Below are 19,865 nucleotides of genomic sequence, written 5' to 3' on the forward strand. Positions count from 1 at the left end.
CGATCAGCCATGCATAGATCTCTTATATCTAAACTTGTATCAAGGCCGGACAGAGGAGGAAACTCAACGCATTATTACTACACCTTACATGCTCTCCTTGCACATTACGGCAGAACAGTAAACCCCAACCTTATGCAACACAGCACCGCCACTCGTTATTCGAACAACCAGGAAAATGATCTTTGGCTGCAGCTATAGGACAAATGGAGGGCTCGAGCGGTTTGACATGGTAGTGGTAGTAACAACCCTAAGCTTATCCACTATCAAGATACCTCACCAGCTACGGGATATCCTACATTCGAGATTGAGGGTGGAAAGTACACACCGGCCCAACTTTTGAATAAAGAAGAAGTAATGAAGAATGACAAGATGCTGGGCCGAGATTGGGAAGTTAGGAATTCCAATGACACCAAGTGACGTTTCTGGTCTAAACTCTCGATTATCAAAGTTTTCAAAGACTGACTGCGTCATGAAGCCTTGTGCTTGCTGAATCCACTGTTCGGTTTAGACAAGATTGTGGCTTTCATTTTTGCGCTTGAATGATTCATATTTGGGGCATTCGTTGTGCCTTCGGATATTTGATGAGCAGCGGATGTTCCATGGCATCTTGGTGTAGTTGTACATTCCAGCGCTCAGAAATCTTGCTTGGATGGGATCAGAATGAATTTTAACGAATTGGTAATTAGCAATGACACGGAGTTAGTTGTCAACTCCTTGTTAAAACCAATCCTCGGTCTGCTAGAGCCATTTTGTTCTAAGGTGCAGCATCCTGCAAAATATTTATTACTTCAAGAGCTAGTTGGATACAGAGTCGTAGACATAGACTGGTACCACTGCCCTACTAGCCAAAAGAAATCATTCCCAATCTCGATTCGCGACCCTGCATCAGCAAGACCGTACAACCACCACCATCCCAATTTTTTCTCAACATCCACCCAATATCCCAAACACATCCGCCAAATACGCGACAATCTACAACCCACGCCTCCCAATCTCCCCTAAAAAATCTCACAAAGCCCAGAACCAAGAAATCAAAATGCACAACGCGCATCACACGCGCTTCCACATAACCTCCTGCACGTGGCTTATGCAGCATCACTACCCGAGATACCAACCACCACTTCGATCGATCCCTAATCTCACTAGCTCCTTTCGCCAAGCCTGCAAATCTCCACTTCCGCTCATTTTGCTTTATCCATACTACTCAATGCACTAAGCGCAGAGGTGGGCGATCGGGAAGGGGGGGGGGAGATGCTACCCCTAAAAATCGACACTACACAATCGGCAACACGGTATGTTTCTCTCACGGAAAATCTCAAACCGCCAGATTGAAAGAGAAACAAGTATGCGAGGCGTCATGTTTGTTTTTTTGTGCGCGCGGGGGGGAGGGGGGAGTTGTGGAGACGCCTCTTAGCTTGCGCTTTTTCCCCGGATTAATTCCAAAGGACCTGCTACTATCAGGTTTAGGGTGCATTTTCCCGGCTAATGTGACTTATTGGGTGTTTTTTTTTGGTCTCGCTTCTGGCATCCTGTGTTTACGTACCGCACATAACGAAAATGAAAGCGATGCTACTATTACGAGAAAGATGGTGTAAGAGGTGGTTATTATGACTGGGGATTAAGGAATTGGATCTTGGGGGTCATTGGTTACTTAGCAGGACTGTTGGTGCTATTGGCAGTGGGTTGTGTAAAGAATGACCAACACTGCATCGCCAAGCTACAGTAGAACGCCTCTAGAAGGCCTGATTGGTGGAAGTTTCGCAGTATACGAGAACGCCTCTATTGTCAATCGTAGCATTCTTGTAATGATATTGGAAGTATATGAAGAGAGGGAGAGGTGTCAGTACCGCCAGCAATCAGTTGTTGCCATGAAGTTCTCCAGTGCTTGTTTGGCAGTAGCGAGCTTTACAAGTTTTGCCACTGCAGCTTCTCCTATCGTTCACTCAAATTCGGGTATATATCAAGGTCGTTACCTCGCCGAGTTTGATCAAGACCTCTTTCTAGGCATCAAGTATGCACCCAAGCCCGACCGCTTCGCTCCTGCCAGACTCATCGACAATGCGCCAAAGAGGGTGTACAATGCCACACAATACGGAGTTGATTGCGTAGGCTATGGGGGGGATACTAACACACTGGTGGCCAAAAATCTGACTCGAATCGGTGAGGACTGTTTGCATCTCAACATCATCAAGCCGAGAACGAGCGAGACCAAGCTTCCAGTTCTCCTGTGGATATATGGGGGCGGCTGGACACAGGGCGCCACAACTGATCCACGGTAAGAGAGGGGACCGAAATGATGGGAAATATTTTCTGATCCAATACAGGTACAATATGAGCTTCATCGTGGAGCAGTCAGTGCTGAATAAGAAGCCTGTCATTGGCATATCCATCAATTACCGTATGGCAGCATTCGGCTTCTTGTATAGCAAGGAGGTGAAGAAAGCCGGCGCGGAAAACCTCGGTCTTCGCGATCAGCGGCTTGCAATGCAATGGGTCAACAAGCACATTTCTGCTTTTGGAGGTGATCCTTCAAAAGTCACGATATGGGGCGAGTCGGCGGGTGCTTATTCCGTCGGCGACCACATTGCAGCTTACGACGGCAAGAACAATGGCCTCTTCCGTGCTGCTATACTCGAAAGTGGCGGCGCTGTTGGCCCACCGCTCAACGGAACGGATTGGTACCAGAAAATGTACGACAATTTAACGGAAACGGTCGGGTGTGCAGGTACAAAAGACACGCTTCGATGTCTTCGCGATGTACCATTTGAGACTATTGCACCACATGGATTTCGAGGCCTGGAATGGTTTCATGTAATAGACGGTAGCTTTATCCCCAGATACGGACAGCAATCGTTGAAACAAGGAAAGTTTGCCAAGATCCCGCTTATCCTTGGTACAAACACGGATGAGGGGTTCGGTGTCAATGGTGTAGACAGCGACTCGGAAGCCATCCATGAGCTTTTGCATTCGAAGCGCTGGAATTTCAACGAGAGTGTTGCAGAAACACTGCTGAAGCTTTACCCGAATGACCCAGTGCTTGGACTACCATATGGATGGGGCAACCGGACATGGCCGCAGTTTGGGCTGCAATACAAGCGATATCAGAGCATTGCGACGGATTTGACCATGTACGCCCCGAGAAGGTTATTGGCTCAAAGCATGAGCGAGCATGTGGACCGTGTATACTCATATCGGTGGGATGCACCAAAGTTCAACAACACGCCAGATAACATCGGGGTCAACCATTTCTCCGAGGTAAGTAACAACCTATGTTGGTCATTATGGGACTCGGCGAGGCTGACGTTGGTAGATACCATTCGTGTTTGGCAACACGGAACAGCAGATGACGCCGTTGGGGGACGCACCCGAGAACCTCGCGCTCTCCAAGCTCGTAATGCGCATGTGGACGGCTTTTGCGTATGATCTGGATCCTAACGGCCATGGAGGTATGTATTATCGCTCAGGCTAGTCGTGTGAAACTGCTAACAAAGAACGCAGTGCCGAATATGCCCAAGTGGCCAGGCTACGCGGACAAGGCCAACAATTTTGTGTTTCGCAAGGACCGAAGCTATGTCGAAGGAGACAGTGACCGGGAACAAGGTGTGGCGTATATCAATAGCCTGGTACGGTGATGATTCTAAGGCCGTTGGATGTTTGGCCATGTACATATGTATATATATATCGAATCTAGCGCGCAATGTTATTTGACTGTCTCTGTTACATTAATGAAGCCGTTGCAACAGTGATCTGGTGTGAGTGACGGAAGCATGTGACGGACGTCAAGTGTCACGGGTGAATGCAGGGCGTCGCCGGCTGAGTCGGTGATTTGGTCAGCCCAGGCGAACCCCACGCGGCTGTTCAAGTCTTTCATTTAATTACATATGGTGCAATCCAACCAACAAGGGCCCAGCAAAAGCTTCATCGTAGACGTGAGGGCAGGAAATGGGCGTCGATGGGCAAGGCAGAGACAGGGTGAGGAGTGAGCCGTGCTTATCGATATCGGCGGTGCGGCGCTTACCAAGGACGTAATGCGCGTCGACGTCTACGTTGCATTCTGCGCCATTGCGTTTCAACCGCCGACGCTGCATGTCCACTGTTGATCCATATATACTTAGACTTCGATCTCCTCAACTAACCTTCCCACTGACCCTATCGCCTAGCTCTAGCACCAGACACACGCACACGCACCTCTCTCCACCATGTCCACTCGCGGGCAATTCAACACCAAGAACCCCACTATCAAGCGCATACGTAAGTACCCGTTCTGTTCACCAGAGCTGTCGCATAGCTAAGAGAATCGCAGTGAAAGAAGCTTCGGAGCTTTCTCTATCGCCCTCTCCAGATTACCATGCCGAGCCGCTGGAAACCAACCTCTTCGAGTGGCACTTTACAATCTGCGGCCCGCCGGAACCGTCACCCTACGCAGGCGGCATATACCACGGTCGCATCATTCTCCCCTCTTCGTACCCGCTGCGACCGCCATCATTCCGCTTCCTGACCCCCACTGGCCGCTTCGAAGTCAACCGCGAGATCTGCCTCAGCATATCGGGCCATCACGAAGAGACATGGCAGCCCGCCTGGGGTGTCCGCACAGCTCTCGTCGCGTTGAGAAGCTTCATGGACACGGATGCGAAGGGCCAGCTCGGCGGCATCGAGTGCAGCAAGGAAGCCCGCCAGCGCATGGCAAAAGAGAGTGGGGCGTGGAAGTGCGCGGGGTGCGCAAAGAGCAATGCCGAGATTATCGAAGAGAGGGCTGCGCTTGTCAAGGAGATTGAGGAAAAAGAAGGGAAGAGAAAGGAAGAAGAAGTGCCTGAGGAGTTGAGACTAGCGTATCGAGATGAGCTGGGCAAAGGTGGGGATGGCGATAGTAAGGTGGATAAGGGCAAAGGGCGCGCAATCGAGAGTGCGACTGATACGGCGTCGGCTAGCAAAGAAACAGCGACCGCATCGTCAGGAGTTGGTGCAACTCCGGTAACGGCTCCAAGTACGAGTCCTGTTCAAGCTGCACGTAGCGTGCCTGTGATAAGACCTACGAGAACCACACCTGCACAATCGCCACTCCAGCAGGTTACGCAAACGAGTCCTGACCTTGCTTGGATTGACACATGCATTTATGGCTTGGTGGCTGCCTTGCTGTTCATGGTGGTCAGGAAGTTTATCTAAGCGGCTTCATTCAACGTGCGCGTGGCTTGATAAGCTTGCGAGTTTATACCAGCGGCACCATGATTTTCTCTTTACATTGTTATTATCTTGGCTAGCGAGGAGTTCTGGTTGGGTTGATAGTGTTGCTTTATTCATTGTTGAAAGGACCTTTTGAAGATTTTATTCAAATACAACAGTTATTGCTTTGGTGTATTTGGTCTCTTTCCTCAATGACGATGTGCTCTTGGTCTTTCGCATTTACTGACGTAGCTAATCAACCGAAATGCTCGATACCCATTGTCGTACCAGCCTTACACCTCTTGGGTATAGCGTGTTTCCACTGCCGCCGGCTCTCAAGGCTACTGCTCACTTCCAAACGATCAGCCTTGTATACTTCATCTTGCAATCTCTTGTGATTTCACTGTAAATGCACTATCAGCTACAACTCGGGTGCCTACTGGAGCCTTGACTCGTCGAGAATGTCCGATTCATCTTCTTGATTGTTACTCAAAGGTGGGAACTTGCTTTAGCCTGCATCATACCGACTCGCGTCCACCAAAAAAGGGCCATTGCCCTTTTTCCACTACCTCCAATGATATCGCTGCCAAAGCGCCGCGATGGGTCCAGCCTGATGCTTTCTATCCCTTAAACTGCCTTCGTTAAAGCAGCGAGCCATGTCATTGCGAGACAGTATGTAATACTGGTGACCCTCAGTCTGATTCTCCACCTAAATTGGCTCCTGTCTGCTTCCACAACCGCTCTCAGCCTTCCTGCCGCTCTACGACTGACAACGCATCAACACTCGGCTCTCATTTCGCTTCGACGATTTCGACTAGTCAGACTGCAACTACCGTCTGCCTTGCCAATCATGAACGGCGACGCCTTTCCGGAAACTGGGTGAGATTTTTTTTTTACACTCTGCTAACAAAAAGGGTGGTCGGCAAAGGGTCCCAAACGGGTGTTTATGCAACCTCTGCACTGGTCGCCTTATAAATCCATGCCTTGTGCAGGAACTATCCAACGTTCCTGATGCAGGTTCCCTTACTCTCGACATATTTGATTCAGCATCAGTCTACAGCAATTATGTCAATGACATTCTCCCGGATGACTACTTCATATTGGGGACTCCAGCCATCAACTCTGGTATACAACTCCATGGGATACCCGATGCAAGTTGTTCCTTTTTGGAGAATAATGATCTTTTTGGAAACAACGTGCTCCAGCAGTCAAACTTTGTGGCTGATGTGAATCTGGTGGGAAAGTACGTGTTTCTGTGCTTCTATCTTGTTTACGTTTATACTTACTTTCCAGTAGCATATTCGGTGACTCCGATAGAGCTGATGCCTATTATACCAGCGGTATCATTGACGAATCCCAAGCGAACTCCTCTACCTTTACTCCGCATGAAAGCTCTTCAGCGCACAATTCCGGGATGAACACCCAAGGACCTTGGACTGGATCATCAAAGCAACCTGAAGTCCACTCACAGGAATCGTATGCAGCCAAATATAAATGCGATAAATGCCTAGTGGGGTATAGAGTCGCTTCTCAATTGGAGGCACATTGCCGTCAAACGGGTCATTTATCCTATGCCTGTAAGCATGACAACTGCGACAAGAAGTTCTCTCGATTGGATACATACCGACGACACGAGAGAAAACATCAAGATGATGTCAAACGCTTCCCCTGCAAGTACTGCAAGAAGTATAGGGGATACAAAGGTTTCAAACGTAGAGATCATCTCACGCAACACGTCCGGAGTTATCACCATATTGGCGAGGATGACCAGAAGAAACCATGGGGTCGCACAACCCCTTGGTGTCGGAGAGTAGGGTGTTCCCATCACGAGATGTCTCCTGAAAATATTGGAAAGTCGGCTGCATTCTTTACTCCAACAGAATACATGAAGCACATGCGTACTGTCCATGACCAGTCCGACCTCCCTTGCCCACAACCTGGCTGCGACCGCGTAAATGGCAAGGGCTACTTCCGCAAGGGCGATCTTCGTGCCCATCTTCGCAAGGTCCACGGCACAGATGGTTCTTTGGATTGGGATGAAATCTAGCCCTCCCAGAAGCCCCACAAAACCGTGTCGACGATCAAACTATCGCTCAAGACACGGCGACATCTCTTCCAACTCGTATGCACTCTCCATACCGCTACAACGCTACAGAGCCCCAAAAAAGAGTGAGAAAAGGAAGAGATGACGCAAATCATCGTCTTACGAGCAATCCTTCACAAGAATGACTACAACGGCGCCGGAGTTTCCTTTCTCAATTTCTTACAATATCTCAACACCGAAAACAACCAAAAAACACGAAAAGAACGGAATAAAACCTAAAAAAAAGTAACAAGCACATCAAGTCTTCTTATTCTTTCATTCTGGCAAAGAGGTCATGTTTTTGCATCTAACTATTGTATCTTCGTTTTTCTGAATCTCCTTGTATAGAATAATCAACTATCGTCGCTCCTTACGTACATGACTACTCAAGTGTGAGATTGAACACCAAGAAGTACGCGTGTATTAATGCAACAGCGCTGACATTATATCGTGGGCATGCCATGCGAAGAAAGATGCAGCACAAAGTCTTACTTTGAAAAAGGAGGATGGAAAGGGGTGCAAATCCCCCGCCAACTATGCAAAAAAAAAAAAGCTACTTTCGAAAAAAACATGATAACAGAAAAGAAAAGAAAAAAAAAGGAACCGATGTATATGTGCCGTCAATCCCATCACCCATTCATACAAGAAAAACCTAGTCGTTCCCGACCCATTAAAACCCAGACGCCAAACCCCATTTACATAAAATGCCAGAGTATCCAACCGAATCGCAAACTATGCACCTTCAAACAAACACGCAGAGAAAAAAAGGGATATAGTACTGAGTACAGTGAATCTACTGCAGTTTGAACAGAACAACACAAGCCAAACACCCGACCGCCAGCACCGTACCCGAGACTTCGGGCTTCTTGATCCAAGATCGGAGTCCTGATCCTGGTTTAGTTAGGGTAGAATGGCGCTGCGCCCTACGCATTACGTTTGGATCGATGAGACCGGATTTTTCAAGTAGGGGGCAGGTATCCACCTGTACTTGTTGCTTTTCCGTTTGATGCTGGCTGTTATCGTTGGGAACAGCATCGTTGGAGTTGCTTGGTGAAAAATGAAAATCAGTTCCAATCATATCATCCAGCTCGTCCACGAGCTCAGCACATTGTTTGAAAATCTGCTTGGCTTCTTCGATGATATCGACGCGTTCGTCGGGGGTGAAGAGCGTCTCGGCAGCAGCCAGCCGCAACTTGAATTCAGCCTTGATATCCTCGCCATCGTGGGGACCGGGGAAATGCCAGAATGAGAGGCCTTGATTTTTCAGATCCGGAGATTTGTTATCCGCTTCTTCTTGTAAACCAGTGGTAGTGGCTGGTGATGGCCAGAAACTTGGTGGGGCACGGAGTAAGCCTCCTCTTATCCACCTCCCGCCCGAGAAGATGGCCATGTAGAAACACCAAGCGTAGCTAACTAGCGTCCATGGCTTCTCGTTTACACTCTTCCGAATGTGCGTGCAAAATTGCGCAACCTTATTGCCCGGGTACTTTGCCAATAGGACCTCGAGATCGGTGGGGTGTAGGCCTAGCAGGTATTCCAAGTCCCTCTTTAATCGGCCCGAGCGTATCAGGCCTCTCGGCCGTAGAGATTGCAGGAAAGTTGTGAGTTGTGGAGATGGGGGCGTTGGGGCGCCGAGGGTGGATGTGAAGAGTGAGGGCGAGTCGTAGGGATTCACAAGGAGATAGGATAGCAATGGCGAAAAGGGCGAGGTAGCACCTTCAGGGTCCATTGCCGGCTGCGCAGGCATATAAGGTGAGTTGGAGGGGGCATAATCGCGCAACAAGTCGGCCCACAAGGATTCAAAGGTCAGGAAGATGTGCGCAAAATGTAGCAGGCCTGTCGCATAAAGCGTCGAGTCTGTGGTGTGCGGCGGGAGGCCAAGCGGGAGACGGGAGGTAATGAGGCGGTTTAGGTTTGTGTGGAGGGATCTATACGAGGTGGATCAGCGTGTTGGTTCATAAACACACAAGGAAAGAAGCGGCGGGGTGGGAAATCATACCGGGTCGCAGCATTGATTTCACCAGACAACGAGAGCGGCAGTCCGGGTGCGTCATGCCTCGCCTCGTCGTCCCGCAGCGCATATTCTTGCCTCTCCAACATGTTTGCGCAGTAAGCTGTAGACAAATCAAAGGCCGTGGTTCAGAGTGTCTATTGGCGGGTGTGTGAGGAGGAGGAGAGTACTGTAGGTGGTAGGTCGACGGGAGTTTCTAGTGCAGCGGTCGAAAGGGCTGGAACCGGGACGAAGGCGGAGTGTTAAGGCCGATGAATATGAGCTGCACGCGCGACAGGCACGAGGCACAAGGCAAGAGCAGCAGGCAGGGCATCGGGGGCTCGTGTAAAAAGCACGCGGAGCTAAAAGGAGGGCTACATGTGCGCTAGGTGTAGATTCACGCGCGCGCTGTGTGGTGAGCGGGTGGGCAGAACAAAGTCGCCTCAATATGTGGGGATGGATAAGTTCCAAGGTCTGCGGGCAAAGGCCTGGAATCGAGGCTCGTAGTGGCGTTGCCATGATACAATTGCGGGCTGGCGCATGGCCGTTGTGCAGGGATCAGCCGATGCTGGGTCGATGGCGGTTGGGTTTGCATCATCGGTCGTGGGGGGCGTGGGTGGATGACGGACATGTGCGAGACTGCAGGCAAATGTACCAGATTAGGGCCCTGATGTAGGATGAGGAAAAACAGCGGACAGGCAGCAGAGGAGATTTTCAGGGTCCGTGTCATGGTTTATGTGTGAAATGGGGGATCCTGGGGAGGGCTGCGTTCGCATGGGCGCGTAGGACCGATTGCCATCGCGATCCACGGGACTGGCCGTCCCACATCCCCATCGCGAAGGCCCCTGCGCCATGTACGTACTTAGATATGCACTCCAGCTGAGAGAAGGATGCAAATATCTTCCGCGTGCCTGACAGCATGACGGTACCAGTACCACCGTTGACTGTACCTGCGTATGCATCCAACGACATCACATGGCCGGGCTGTGAAATCATCGTCATTGGGCCCTTACCTTTACCCTCCCCATATGCCACTCGGCCCCCAATCATTGTGCTGTTGAACCTCTGCAATCCTCCCCGCTGGCCTTGAATCATGTCCACTGCCAAGTGCTTCCACAGAGCGAACCAATCAACAAACACATGCATCATTCCGAGAGGGTACCATTCATCACGGAAAATTCATAGGCTATCATGAATACCTTGCTCACACTCAAGTGCCCACTGACGCCTTCCTGCACCCCGGCCAGCATGGCCCTTATCGTCAACTGCTTACATGGCTTGCCAAAGTCACCTTGAAACCAGACTGTGACGGACCAGAACAACATCGGCATGACCCGGCAACCACGTCCTACCCAAACAAAACCTGGAGTAACAGACGCCCCTGTAGACACTGCCCAGGACCACACATCATCAAGAGAAATCACTCGTGTTGGCCACCATCGTTACACGGCTCATGATGTTGAACCCAGTACCACCTCAAGCTTGCATCTTCTAGGCGCCAGCCCAGTCAAAGTTGACATCCTGGCGCGCAACCACTTCGCCAGCCGCCGGGTCATGGCAGACCGGTGCCCAGACCTGAGCCTCAAACTGGCCAGCTGCAATGTTGTTGCCAAAGAATGAGTAGTCTGCATCAGTCAGCAACTGCATAGCCGCATCTCGTTTTAATCCACCTACAGCAGTAGAAGCGGCCCGGCCAGTTGACAGTCCTGTCGCATCGGCCAACCGCACAACCGATACGCGTGCTGTTGCGCCACACCATCTGCGTGAAGTGGCCCCAGGCGGCATCGAAGTGCGGATTATCGTAGGGGTACTTGGTTTCCTCCTCGTGCCAGCCGTGCGTAGCAGTACGCGCAAACTCAATCCAGGCCTCATAGTCATCAGGCGGCGGGCTCACAGAGGAGAGGTTGCTGCCGGGGCGTTTCTATCATCGTCAGCCATTGCTCCCTTCTTGTGCATGTCAAATACCAACATGCTCAGGGTCGTGGGTGCACTCCTCGATGTCGGCGCGGGCTGCGTCTGCAAGCTCCTTGTCCCAAACCAGGTCCTGAGCGCAGTGCAGCCTCCGCCAGTACCAGTGAGCTCGCATCACGGCACTGATGAATTTGGGGTCGTCCTGACGAGGAGCGTCACCTGCTGCGACATTACGGAGAGTGACTTGGTGGGCTGGAGCAGCGACTGCAATGGCTGCAGTGAGAGCAACCAGTGCACCAAGTAGCTTCATGGTGAGATCCTGGTTAGATGCGAGACTTGTGTGTCGAGATTATAGGGAGTCAGTGAGTATAGATGTTGTGAATTGGCCGGCCGTTAGGAGTAGCGGATCAGCACCACAGTGCAGCCTCAATGCAAAGGAGTGACAGGAGGCGCAGGGAGCGGAAAAATGAGTGATGGAGACAGAGGGGCAGGGGAGAGACGAGGTCGGCCGAGTATATATGTAGGTCGGGACTGTCAAGGATGCCGCGTTGGTGGTGGTGTGCGCCTGCCTTTACCAGAGGGGCCACAAACAAACAGCAATGGACGCCGACCAATCAAGCAGGGACACTGCTCACGAGGGAGTTTGCAGGAAATGAATGCTACCAGAGTGAATGACGAACCGAGGGAGCAGCCCGTTTGCAAGAGCATCCTAGTGCGAGGCCAGACTGGGGAGACCAACGGTTGGACAGTTCCCTTGCTGACCACGAGCTTCATGCCTGCCCACCGTCCATCCACACGCTGCTGCCCCTCCACACTCACCCTGTGGAACCACTGGCACAAGCTGCAAGGCCCTGAAGAGCTAGCCCTACGCATTAACTACACATTTGGAGCATCGCCGACACACAAGGACGTAGAGTGGCGTTTGCCATGGTTGAACACGGCGGGGTCTCAATCGGCTGGCCTGGTATAAACAATCCTATTTTATCCCCTCTGCCCATGCTACCAAACTCACAATGTGCAAGAATGACCGCGCAGTGCTATCGACTCATGCAACAACGCTCCACATCCATCACCAAACTCAGTCGTGACCCGCGCCATCTCTTGTGAACATTGCCGTCTTGAGTATGACTCAAGACGTCCTTAACCGTCGAGGAACGTCACACTTGTAACCCGTGGCTTGCTTTTGACAGATGGTTTTGCGCAAAAGTGAATACAATCCCTAGTCATGAGACAGCTCTTGCTGTGAACCCTTCCTTGGCCATGTCCACGCGCTGTAAGCTTTCTATGCGTCTACCCGGTTTCAGAACACACTACTTCTACTAGGCTGAGCTCACTCTGTCTACACACACCCAGCCCCTCATCAGCTTGCATCAACCTAGTATAGCGTCAGAGTCCCGCTATGCTCGTGGAGCCTCGGGTCAAGGATCAAGGTCACTCCCAGCTTTGGCTAGACGAGCCTGTGTAGGCATTACGGGAGACACAAAGTCGCCTACGCCTACGCCCCCGCAGACTGCCGTCCACCGGCAAGCTGACGTCTTACCATGCCGACAACCGGGGATGAACTTACCCTATAATGCAAACATACGTACCAGTGGGTGGCTGCATTCATGACCCCTGCACATCACACGGGCCGTACAATCTTCTTGTATCAAAAACATCTCAGCCCTCCTTAAGTCGCTTCGCAGGACGGCCCATGATGGAGTCATCCGGGAGCCCACTTCTCTTAGTGCCTGGCAGACTAGATGTACGCATGTCATTGTCTTCTTGGCTGACCCTCCTGACTGGATACTTGACCTTGGAGTCTTCAAAGCAGCTTTCTGCGGGCTTGCCGTGCATGGTGAAGTATGGATGTAACAGCGCTTTTTCTGCAGTGAGTCGTTTCTGAGGGTCGTACTCGAGAAGTTGCTTGAGGAGAGAGAGTCCCTCTGGTCCAGGCGTGTCTGGCCCGGAGCCGATTGGATATTGGTTGTTGTTGAGTGTCTGGTGGTACCACCGCTCCAATCCATCTCCGCTCTGGGGACGCGGAAAGCGTGAGGCATTGCCTGATAGGAGAGACGCAAGCTGAGGATGCTCGGGCATAGACGTCAGAAGTGGCCAGCGGTCCTTAGTCGGCATGCCCATGATCTCGACAATCTTTTGCATCTGGTTGCGTTGGAATGGGACGGTCTTTTTGCTGTCCATCTTGGCCTCCTCTCCTTTGAAGATGGGCCGCAGGGAGAGCAATTCGGCAAAGATGCACCCAATCGCCCACAAATCGACTGCAGGTGTATAGTGGCGACTACCAAGCAGCAGCTCAGGCGCGCGATACCATATCGTCACGACGACCTTATCGCCGGAGAATAACGACTGCAGTGGTTTGTAGAACAAGCGGGCGAGACCCAGATCACCAATCTTGATCTTGCCCGCACTGGTGACCATGATGTTTGCTGGCTTGAGATCTCGGTGCATCACCCAGTTCCTGTGCAGGTAGACAAGGCCTTGCAGCAGTTGGTACAGAATGGATTTGATGGTGCGAGCAGGGATGGCTTGGCGCTGAGGTTGGTTGTGGTGATGGATAATTTGCAAAAGATCATGCTCGGCATACTCGAAGACAATGTAAATGCACTTGTCTTCTAGGATAATCTCTGCCGTGTGGACCACGTTTGGATGGGCCAGCTCAGTGCATAAGGCCATTTCGCGTATGGCTGATTGCGAGATGCCCGAGTATTGCAGCTCACCTTCCTTGTCCGGCTTGAACCTGATGGTGTTAGCGTGGGGACATGACAGCACTCGGCTGTGCTCACTCACTTCTTGATGGCGAACTCGCCGGTGCGACCGTTGCGGCCCTCAGCCTTGTAGACACGCCCATAGGTACCACTGCTGATGAAGCCGACGATTTTATAGCGCTCGGTCACGCGCTTCTTGTTGTTGTAGCCGGTGAACATGGCATCCGGACAATCTCACGGGCCTCTGTTGGTATCGGGGCAGACAGGCTCAGCGCGTAATCATGTGACTTGGAATGAATACTGATGGAGATGGCGGACAGACACGGGGCAAGCAATACAAGCGGGCGATATGGTTTGGACAAGGAGGATGGATGGGGCCCTGACGCAGCGAGGTGGGTTGCTGGCAGGATGGTGCAAGGGATAAGAGACGTCGACGGCGAAAAGGCAGGGCACGCGTCCCACTTGCCATGGCCTGTTTCCCCCGCAGAGCCTCAGCCGGGGTAGAGTACATACACCCACCTAATGCCGCAACCACGGCCACGCCACCCTTTGCGATGGAATACAAGTCCTTGGGACCAATAGGCGTCCCATAAAGCACGTCGCGTATCGCTCGCATATCCAAGCAGTGACAATTACCGTTCTCTGCAAGCTATCGTCATCATGACCAGTTAGCCAGGTAGCCAGGTAACCATGTGACCGTGTATTCAATGTATTCTAATACATAAGCTTCGCCCGCTGCTACGGGCACGTCCCCGGGTGCCAGACACAGCTTGGAGCTGCAACCACCACCCGACTCTCCTCCATCAGCAGAGCCTGCAATGGATCCCCGTTCGTGGTTCAGCAACTTGACCGGCTACTTTGTCTACATCCTCTCCGTCGCGACTCTCGGCCCCCTGCTCTTCGGCTTCCACTTGGTCCGTCCCCCATATACCAACCTCACATCCCGTCCTCCACGAGCTGCATAGCTAACCCTCTCTCTCTCTTAGTCTGAGCTCAACGCGCCCGAAGATGTCATCCGTTGCAAGAAAAAGTCCATTACAGCTGCCGTCGCAGGCCCGAGCCTCCCGCAATGCATTGAGATGACACCAACAGAATGGGGCGTCGTGGGTTCACTATACACGCTCGGAGGCCTCATAGGCGCCCTTTCGGCCGGTCCGCTCGCGACAAGGCTCGGCCGCCTGAGAGCTATGCAGATATCGACCATCTTCTTCGTGGTTGGCCCCGTCTTCGAGGCCCTGAGCCCAAATATTGCCGTCATGGCTTTCGGAAGGCTGTTGTCAGGAGTCGCGGCGGGAGCATCCGTCGTGATTGTGCCCCTTTACATCTCAGAGATCGCTCCTCCTGCTGAGAAGGGCTTCTTTGGTGCCTTCACACAGATTGGCTGCAATGTTGGCATTCTCATCACGCAGCTGTTGGGCTACTTCTTGAGCCACGACTCATACTGGAGGCTTATTCTGGCCATTGGAGGCGTTATCGGCGCTGTGCAAGGCGCGGGATTGCTCTTGTCCGTCGAGAGCCCCAAGTACATTGCTGAGCAAGGCAACGTGTCTCTTGCAAAGAAGACTCTACGCAAGATTCGTGGCGAACATGCAGACATTGAGGATGAGATGCATGACTGGGGAATGTCAGATTCGTCCCATGTCAATGGTCAGTCACTCGATATGCGGGCTATGTGGCCATGGTAAACTAACATAAGCACAGAGGAGGAGCAGACACTACTAAGCCCTAACGCGTCAACCGAGGCTGGGCCGAAGCAATCTGGCAAAGAAGGAAATCTGAGCATCATGCAGGTCTTTCGCCATTCCGACTATCAAAAGGCTGCAATCGCCGTCATCATGGTGATGCTGGCCCAGCAATTCAGCGGTATCAACAGCATCGTCATGTACGGAGTCTCGCTGCTAGCTGGTCTGCTCGAATCCAACTCGGCCCTGCTCAACCTTGCCGTTTCGGCGTTGAACATTATCGTGACAGCTAGCTGCGCGCCCCTTGCCGACAAGCTGGGTCGCAAGGTGTGCCTGTTGAGCTCTCTGGCGATTATGGGAAGCAGCTCGCTTTTGCTTGCTATTGGTATCATCAAGGCGATTCCCGTACTCTCAGCCATTGCGGTCCTGCTCTTCGTATCCGGCTTTGCTGTTGGTCTTGGCCCTGTGCCATTCATATTGGCGAGTGAGCTTGTGGGCCCGGATGCGGTTGATGCGACACAGAGCATCGCGCTCGGAGCTAACTGGATCGCCACATTTGTCGTAGCCCAATTCTTTCCACTAGCAAGCGCAAAGCTGCACGGCAAAGTCTACTTCATATTCGCAGCACTTTCAGCTTTCTTCTTTGCCTTTGTCTCATGGTATGTTCCAGAGACCAAAGGCAAGAAGAATGCGGATGAGGTGTGGGGCAGAGAGCGCAGAGTGGACTAAAGGCATGGCGCGGCATGGGGAAGTAAACTAGTGATCTGTGAGTTATATTTTTTCTGGGATGAATCAGATATTGTCAGGTGACATGGTAGATTGGTTGATGCATGCAGTAGTACTATATAGCACATGTATGTAAAGCATACAATTGGCATAAGTCCAAGTTGAAGAATCGGGGCAATGCCCATTCGGGCGTATGTGCAATACTCTACTAATCTACTCTGCACTGGCGCCCCCTAACAAAGGGCGGAATGCTCCCAGCAGCCATTCGCCCGCACGAGTCCGGCTCCGAGGGTCGGTGTGGGGCGGAACAGGTGAGCGAGGGCGGAATTCCCAATTGCTGACCGGAACATTTGGGCGCCACTTGAATTTGCTTACATAGCCGCGGTTAGTGGAATGTCGGAGGCGGATCCCAAAATCACGACTCCCGAGCAACTGCGGGTTCGGCTATGTCATTCAGTCGCTCACCCCCACTGCACCTCTTGCTCCGGTTTCTGTTTCTGTCTCTGACTCTGTCTCTGTCTCTACCCAATTCACTCGGTAATGCGCTTCTGTTTTCCGTGACCGCAATCCCCGTTTTTTAAATCATTTCCGTCCTGCCATCCACCATGAGCGCATTTCCGCCCCATTTCTCGCCGCAGATTGGCACCGCTGCAAACGATGACTTTGACTTCCACACGTCGCCGACGCATGAGCATACACTGGACCATGGCGCAAACCAAGAGCGACACGATCCCCCACCCTCAATCATCTCTCCCGCCTTCACCCCTCCAGCCACACCGGGAGTTTCGACTCCTTCGCATCCCCGGCCACCCCGCTCTATACCAGTCGATACCTCGCTCCGCACCGACACCCCCCGCCCAGATCTGTTGTCGCAGCTCCCTAAGGTCGAGTGCGAGGTGCGCGCGCGCATACCTACGACCACGGGACATGAAATGTGGCTACATGTTTACAGAAACAATGTCGACACAAAGGAGCATCTAGCAATCGTCTTTGGCAGCCAAATACGCTCTCGCTCCCTCGACGCCGAACGCCCGGGAGAGACGGAGCTGGATCGCATGACTAGAGGCGCATATGTAGGCCGTCTGTACCCAGGCAGAACCAGCTCGCGGGTCGAGCAGCTCAAGCGTGCGGAAGGCATTCCGCCAAAACCCATGCCTGACAGTAAACTAGCCCATAGCGACAAGACCAATGGACCCTTGTCTCCGGCTTCCGCTTCATCGTCAGAAAACGGAGACGCTCCGCTCGTTTCCTCGTCACAACTCCCTCTCGTGCGCATACACTCCGAATGCTATACGGGCGAGACTGTCTGGTCTGCACGCTGCGATTGCGGCGAGCAACTTGACGAGGCTGCGCGCCTCATGGCCGACCCCGCGCTATCTCCTTCGGGCGGCGCCATCATCTATCTCCGGCAGGAAGGCCGTGGCATCGGTCTGGGCGAGAAGCTCAAAGCATACAACCTGCAAGATTTAGGAAACGACACATACGAAGCCAACATAATGTTAAGGCATCCCGCAGACGCGCGCAGTTACGGTCTAGCCACAGCCATGCTTATGGATTTGGGTCTGGACGGTGATAGGGGAATAAGACTCTTGACCAACAACCCCGACAAAGTCCGAGCAGTTGAGGGCCCGAACAGAGAAGTTGTCGTCCGCGAGCGCGTGGCCATGGTGCCCCTGGCGTGGAAGACTGGCGGCATGAAAGGAATCAAGAGCGAGGAAGTAGAGAAATATCTGAGTACAAAGGTGAGTGGATTTGTTGAACTTTTTTTTCTCGTATCGAAACGGAGTTACTAACACAACGCCAGATTGAAAAATTCAAGCACATGTTAGATCATAAATAATAACATGAAGTAAACAATAGCATTAAGAATAATTTTTCACTTCAACTCTCGATTTTGCATCATGTAATTTGGATTTGTAAAGCTCAGGTGCATATTGTTGACATTCAAACTACTGCAGAGACTTTCAGAACGAATGGACGAACAAAGCATACTCTATTTTAGGGTGCTATACTTGAAGTCGACACTACCAAACCACGATTTAGCCTATCTACACCTTCCCGTCCCTCTCCTGTATCCACTACAATCCCCAGGCCTGCTGTACATTACTATACCCAATCATATCGGACACTCACGATCCAAATCCCCTGTCCTGTCGATACATCAAACACCAGCAGTACCAGCACCATTCATGACTCTGACATTGCGCTTCGAGTTCGCTACTAGACTATTGCAATATAAGATAACTAGAGCATTACCGTTTGGGGTGTGTATATATCAATGCGCTTGTTACATTAGAGGATTGAATGAAGAGTAATTCTGTACTTTTAGCGATTAAGGGTTTGCGGTTGGGAAAGCGTTGTTTTGCGGTTTCAGTAGTATCGTGATATGCATGATGTTAGTATTGTGGTAATTTTTTCCAACAAGTACATAGCCCATGAAGATGAAACAGATTATACTATAGTAAGGTATGATGCTGTGAGCGGAGTTTTGCTGTCTGAGTATTTAGTCTTATGTGATAAATAGAATGTATCGAGGTTTGCTCCGTTCTTTACTTAGTCTCTCTAGGTAATAGCTATCAGCTCAGATTGGCATTATCTGATGAAATAAGGGGGGGAAGACGGTGTCTCAAATTTGTTTGCACGCTTTTCAATTCTTTTGAGCAGCCTGGGTACTTGGACGTGACTGTGACGAATTGTACCAGGTAGAATTTGCAGTACCCCCCTTCTTTGGCTGTTGATGTGGTTATTGTAATATATCATATCAAGAAAAAGCGTCTCTAGTTCTTCTTGTGATAGGATATCGGAAAATACATGTTCTTCTAGCCCATAAGAAGATTTTTCTGTGAATTCTATCTTGTTATTGACCACTATACAGTTTCTGACATTTTGAAAAGAGAATTCCATGTAGTGATGTTCAATACTTGACTGCAAAAAGCTGTAAAATCTTCTCCTATCGATACCACAGCGTTCCTATGTGTATGTTCATGTATTACTTATATATTGGACCGCACAGTTTGATCACATTAATTCATTCATCTAGTTACAAATAACACTCTGTGGAAGTTAGATATGTGACGTTGTGTTAAACCATTGAAAACATTTTACTACATCAGATTACATGAAGCATATAGACCACAGTCTGCAAATACTGACTCTTTGAGTCTGGATACAAATAGCATTCTGTAGTATATGGATGCATGATGTTTCACTATACTATCGCAGTTACTACACTACATTAGATTGTATGAGGCATATATACGTTACCCAGATGCCTCAATACTATTCTACTATTCCCAAATCATTTTAACTACGGCACTTACCCTGCTCTGATTTCTAGTCGTTTAAAATAGGTAGGCTCATGGCTTCCCCAATGCCTCCTATATCTGTAAACGAACTGCAATACTAATTGACCCTATTCTACAGATTGAAACAAGCTATATACAAAAGTTCTTCCGGGATATACCTAGGTTATTTTTCAGTATAGATCTTCGACGGACGTTTGGATTATTCTTACCACAAACGAAGCAGCACTCCTCATTACAATATCCTCCTCTTAACATATCCTCCTATATCCATCGCTACTCCTGCCTTTCCTCACATCGAGCTCT

At 50.8% G+C, this 19,865-nt stretch overlaps 8 protein-coding genes across 8 annotated transcripts; 5 read left to right on the plus strand and 3 right to left on the minus strand.

The window, feature by feature from the left end:
• Window positions 1–899: 899 nt before the first annotated feature.
• Window positions 900–1,070, plus strand: COCVIDRAFT_84464 (hypothetical protein; the record flags this gene model as incomplete). Its single annotated transcript, XM_014706823.1, has 1 exon — window positions 900–1,070. A coding segment is annotated over one exon (171 nt), but the record flags the coding sequence as incomplete, so codon positions are not given.
• A 798-nt stretch (window positions 1,071–1,868) lies between these two features.
• On the plus strand, window positions 1,869–3,632 carry COCVIDRAFT_84581 (hypothetical protein; the record flags this gene model as incomplete). Its single annotated transcript, XM_014706824.1, has 4 exons — window positions 1,869–2,275; window positions 2,325–3,255; window positions 3,311–3,446; window positions 3,499–3,632. 4 exons carry the CDS (start codon window positions 1,869–1,871, stop codon window positions 3,630–3,632), a joined length of 1,608 nt encoding a protein of 535 aa, XP_014562310.1.
• Window positions 3,633–4,199: 567 nt separating this feature from the next.
• COCVIDRAFT_21743 (hypothetical protein) lies at window positions 4,200–5,163 on the plus strand (the record flags this gene model as incomplete). The annotated part of the gene is made up of 2 exons (XM_014706775.1): window positions 4,200–4,251; window positions 4,304–5,163. The coding sequence occupies 2 exons, from the start codon at window positions 4,200–4,202 to the stop codon at window positions 5,161–5,163; spliced, it is 912 nt and encodes a 303-aa protein (XP_014562261.1).
• A 1,633-nt stretch (window positions 5,164–6,796) lies between these two features.
• Window positions 6,797–7,174, plus strand: COCVIDRAFT_75487 (hypothetical protein; the record flags this gene model as incomplete). Its single annotated transcript, XM_014706825.1, has 1 exon — window positions 6,797–7,174. A coding segment is annotated over one exon (378 nt), but the record flags the coding sequence as incomplete, so codon positions are not given.
• Window positions 7,175–8,036: 862 nt separating this feature from the next.
• COCVIDRAFT_32751 (hypothetical protein) lies at window positions 8,037–9,343 on the minus strand (the record flags this gene model as incomplete). The annotated part of the gene is made up of 2 exons (XM_014706826.1): window positions 8,037–9,171; window positions 9,243–9,343. The coding sequence occupies 2 exons, from the start codon at window positions 9,341–9,343 to the stop codon at window positions 8,037–8,039; spliced, it is 1,236 nt and encodes a 411-aa protein (XP_014562312.1).
• A 1,381-nt stretch (window positions 9,344–10,724) lies between these two features.
• Window positions 10,725–11,454, minus strand: COCVIDRAFT_32752 (hypothetical protein; the record flags this gene model as incomplete). The annotated part of the gene is made up of 3 exons (XM_014706827.1): window positions 10,725–10,858; window positions 10,908–11,154; window positions 11,203–11,454. 3 exons carry the CDS (start codon window positions 11,452–11,454, stop codon window positions 10,725–10,727), a joined length of 633 nt encoding a protein of 210 aa, XP_014562313.1.
• Window positions 11,455–12,803: 1,349 nt separating this feature from the next.
• On the minus strand, window positions 12,804–14,068 carry COCVIDRAFT_32753 (hypothetical protein; the record flags this gene model as incomplete). The annotated part of the gene is made up of 2 exons (XM_014706828.1): window positions 12,804–13,881; window positions 13,932–14,068. 2 exons carry the CDS (start codon window positions 14,066–14,068, stop codon window positions 12,804–12,806), a joined length of 1,215 nt encoding a protein of 404 aa, XP_014562314.1.
• Window positions 14,069–14,667: 599 nt separating this feature from the next.
• Window positions 14,668–18,097, plus strand: COCVIDRAFT_32754 (hypothetical protein; the record flags this gene model as incomplete). Its single annotated transcript, XM_014706829.1, has 5 exons — window positions 14,668–14,763; window positions 14,836–15,496; window positions 15,551–16,251; window positions 16,896–17,999; window positions 18,062–18,097. 5 exons carry the CDS (start codon window positions 14,668–14,670, stop codon window positions 18,095–18,097), a joined length of 2,598 nt encoding a protein of 865 aa, XP_014562315.1.
• Window positions 18,098–19,865: the final 1,768 nt, after the last annotated feature.

Source organism: Bipolaris victoriae (assembly GCF_000527765.1).
Source record: "Bipolaris victoriae FI3 unplaced genomic scaffold scaffold_1, whole genome shotgun sequence".
Classification (NCBI taxonomy): domain Eukaryota; kingdom Fungi; phylum Ascomycota; class Dothideomycetes; order Pleosporales; family Pleosporaceae; genus Bipolaris; species Bipolaris victoriae.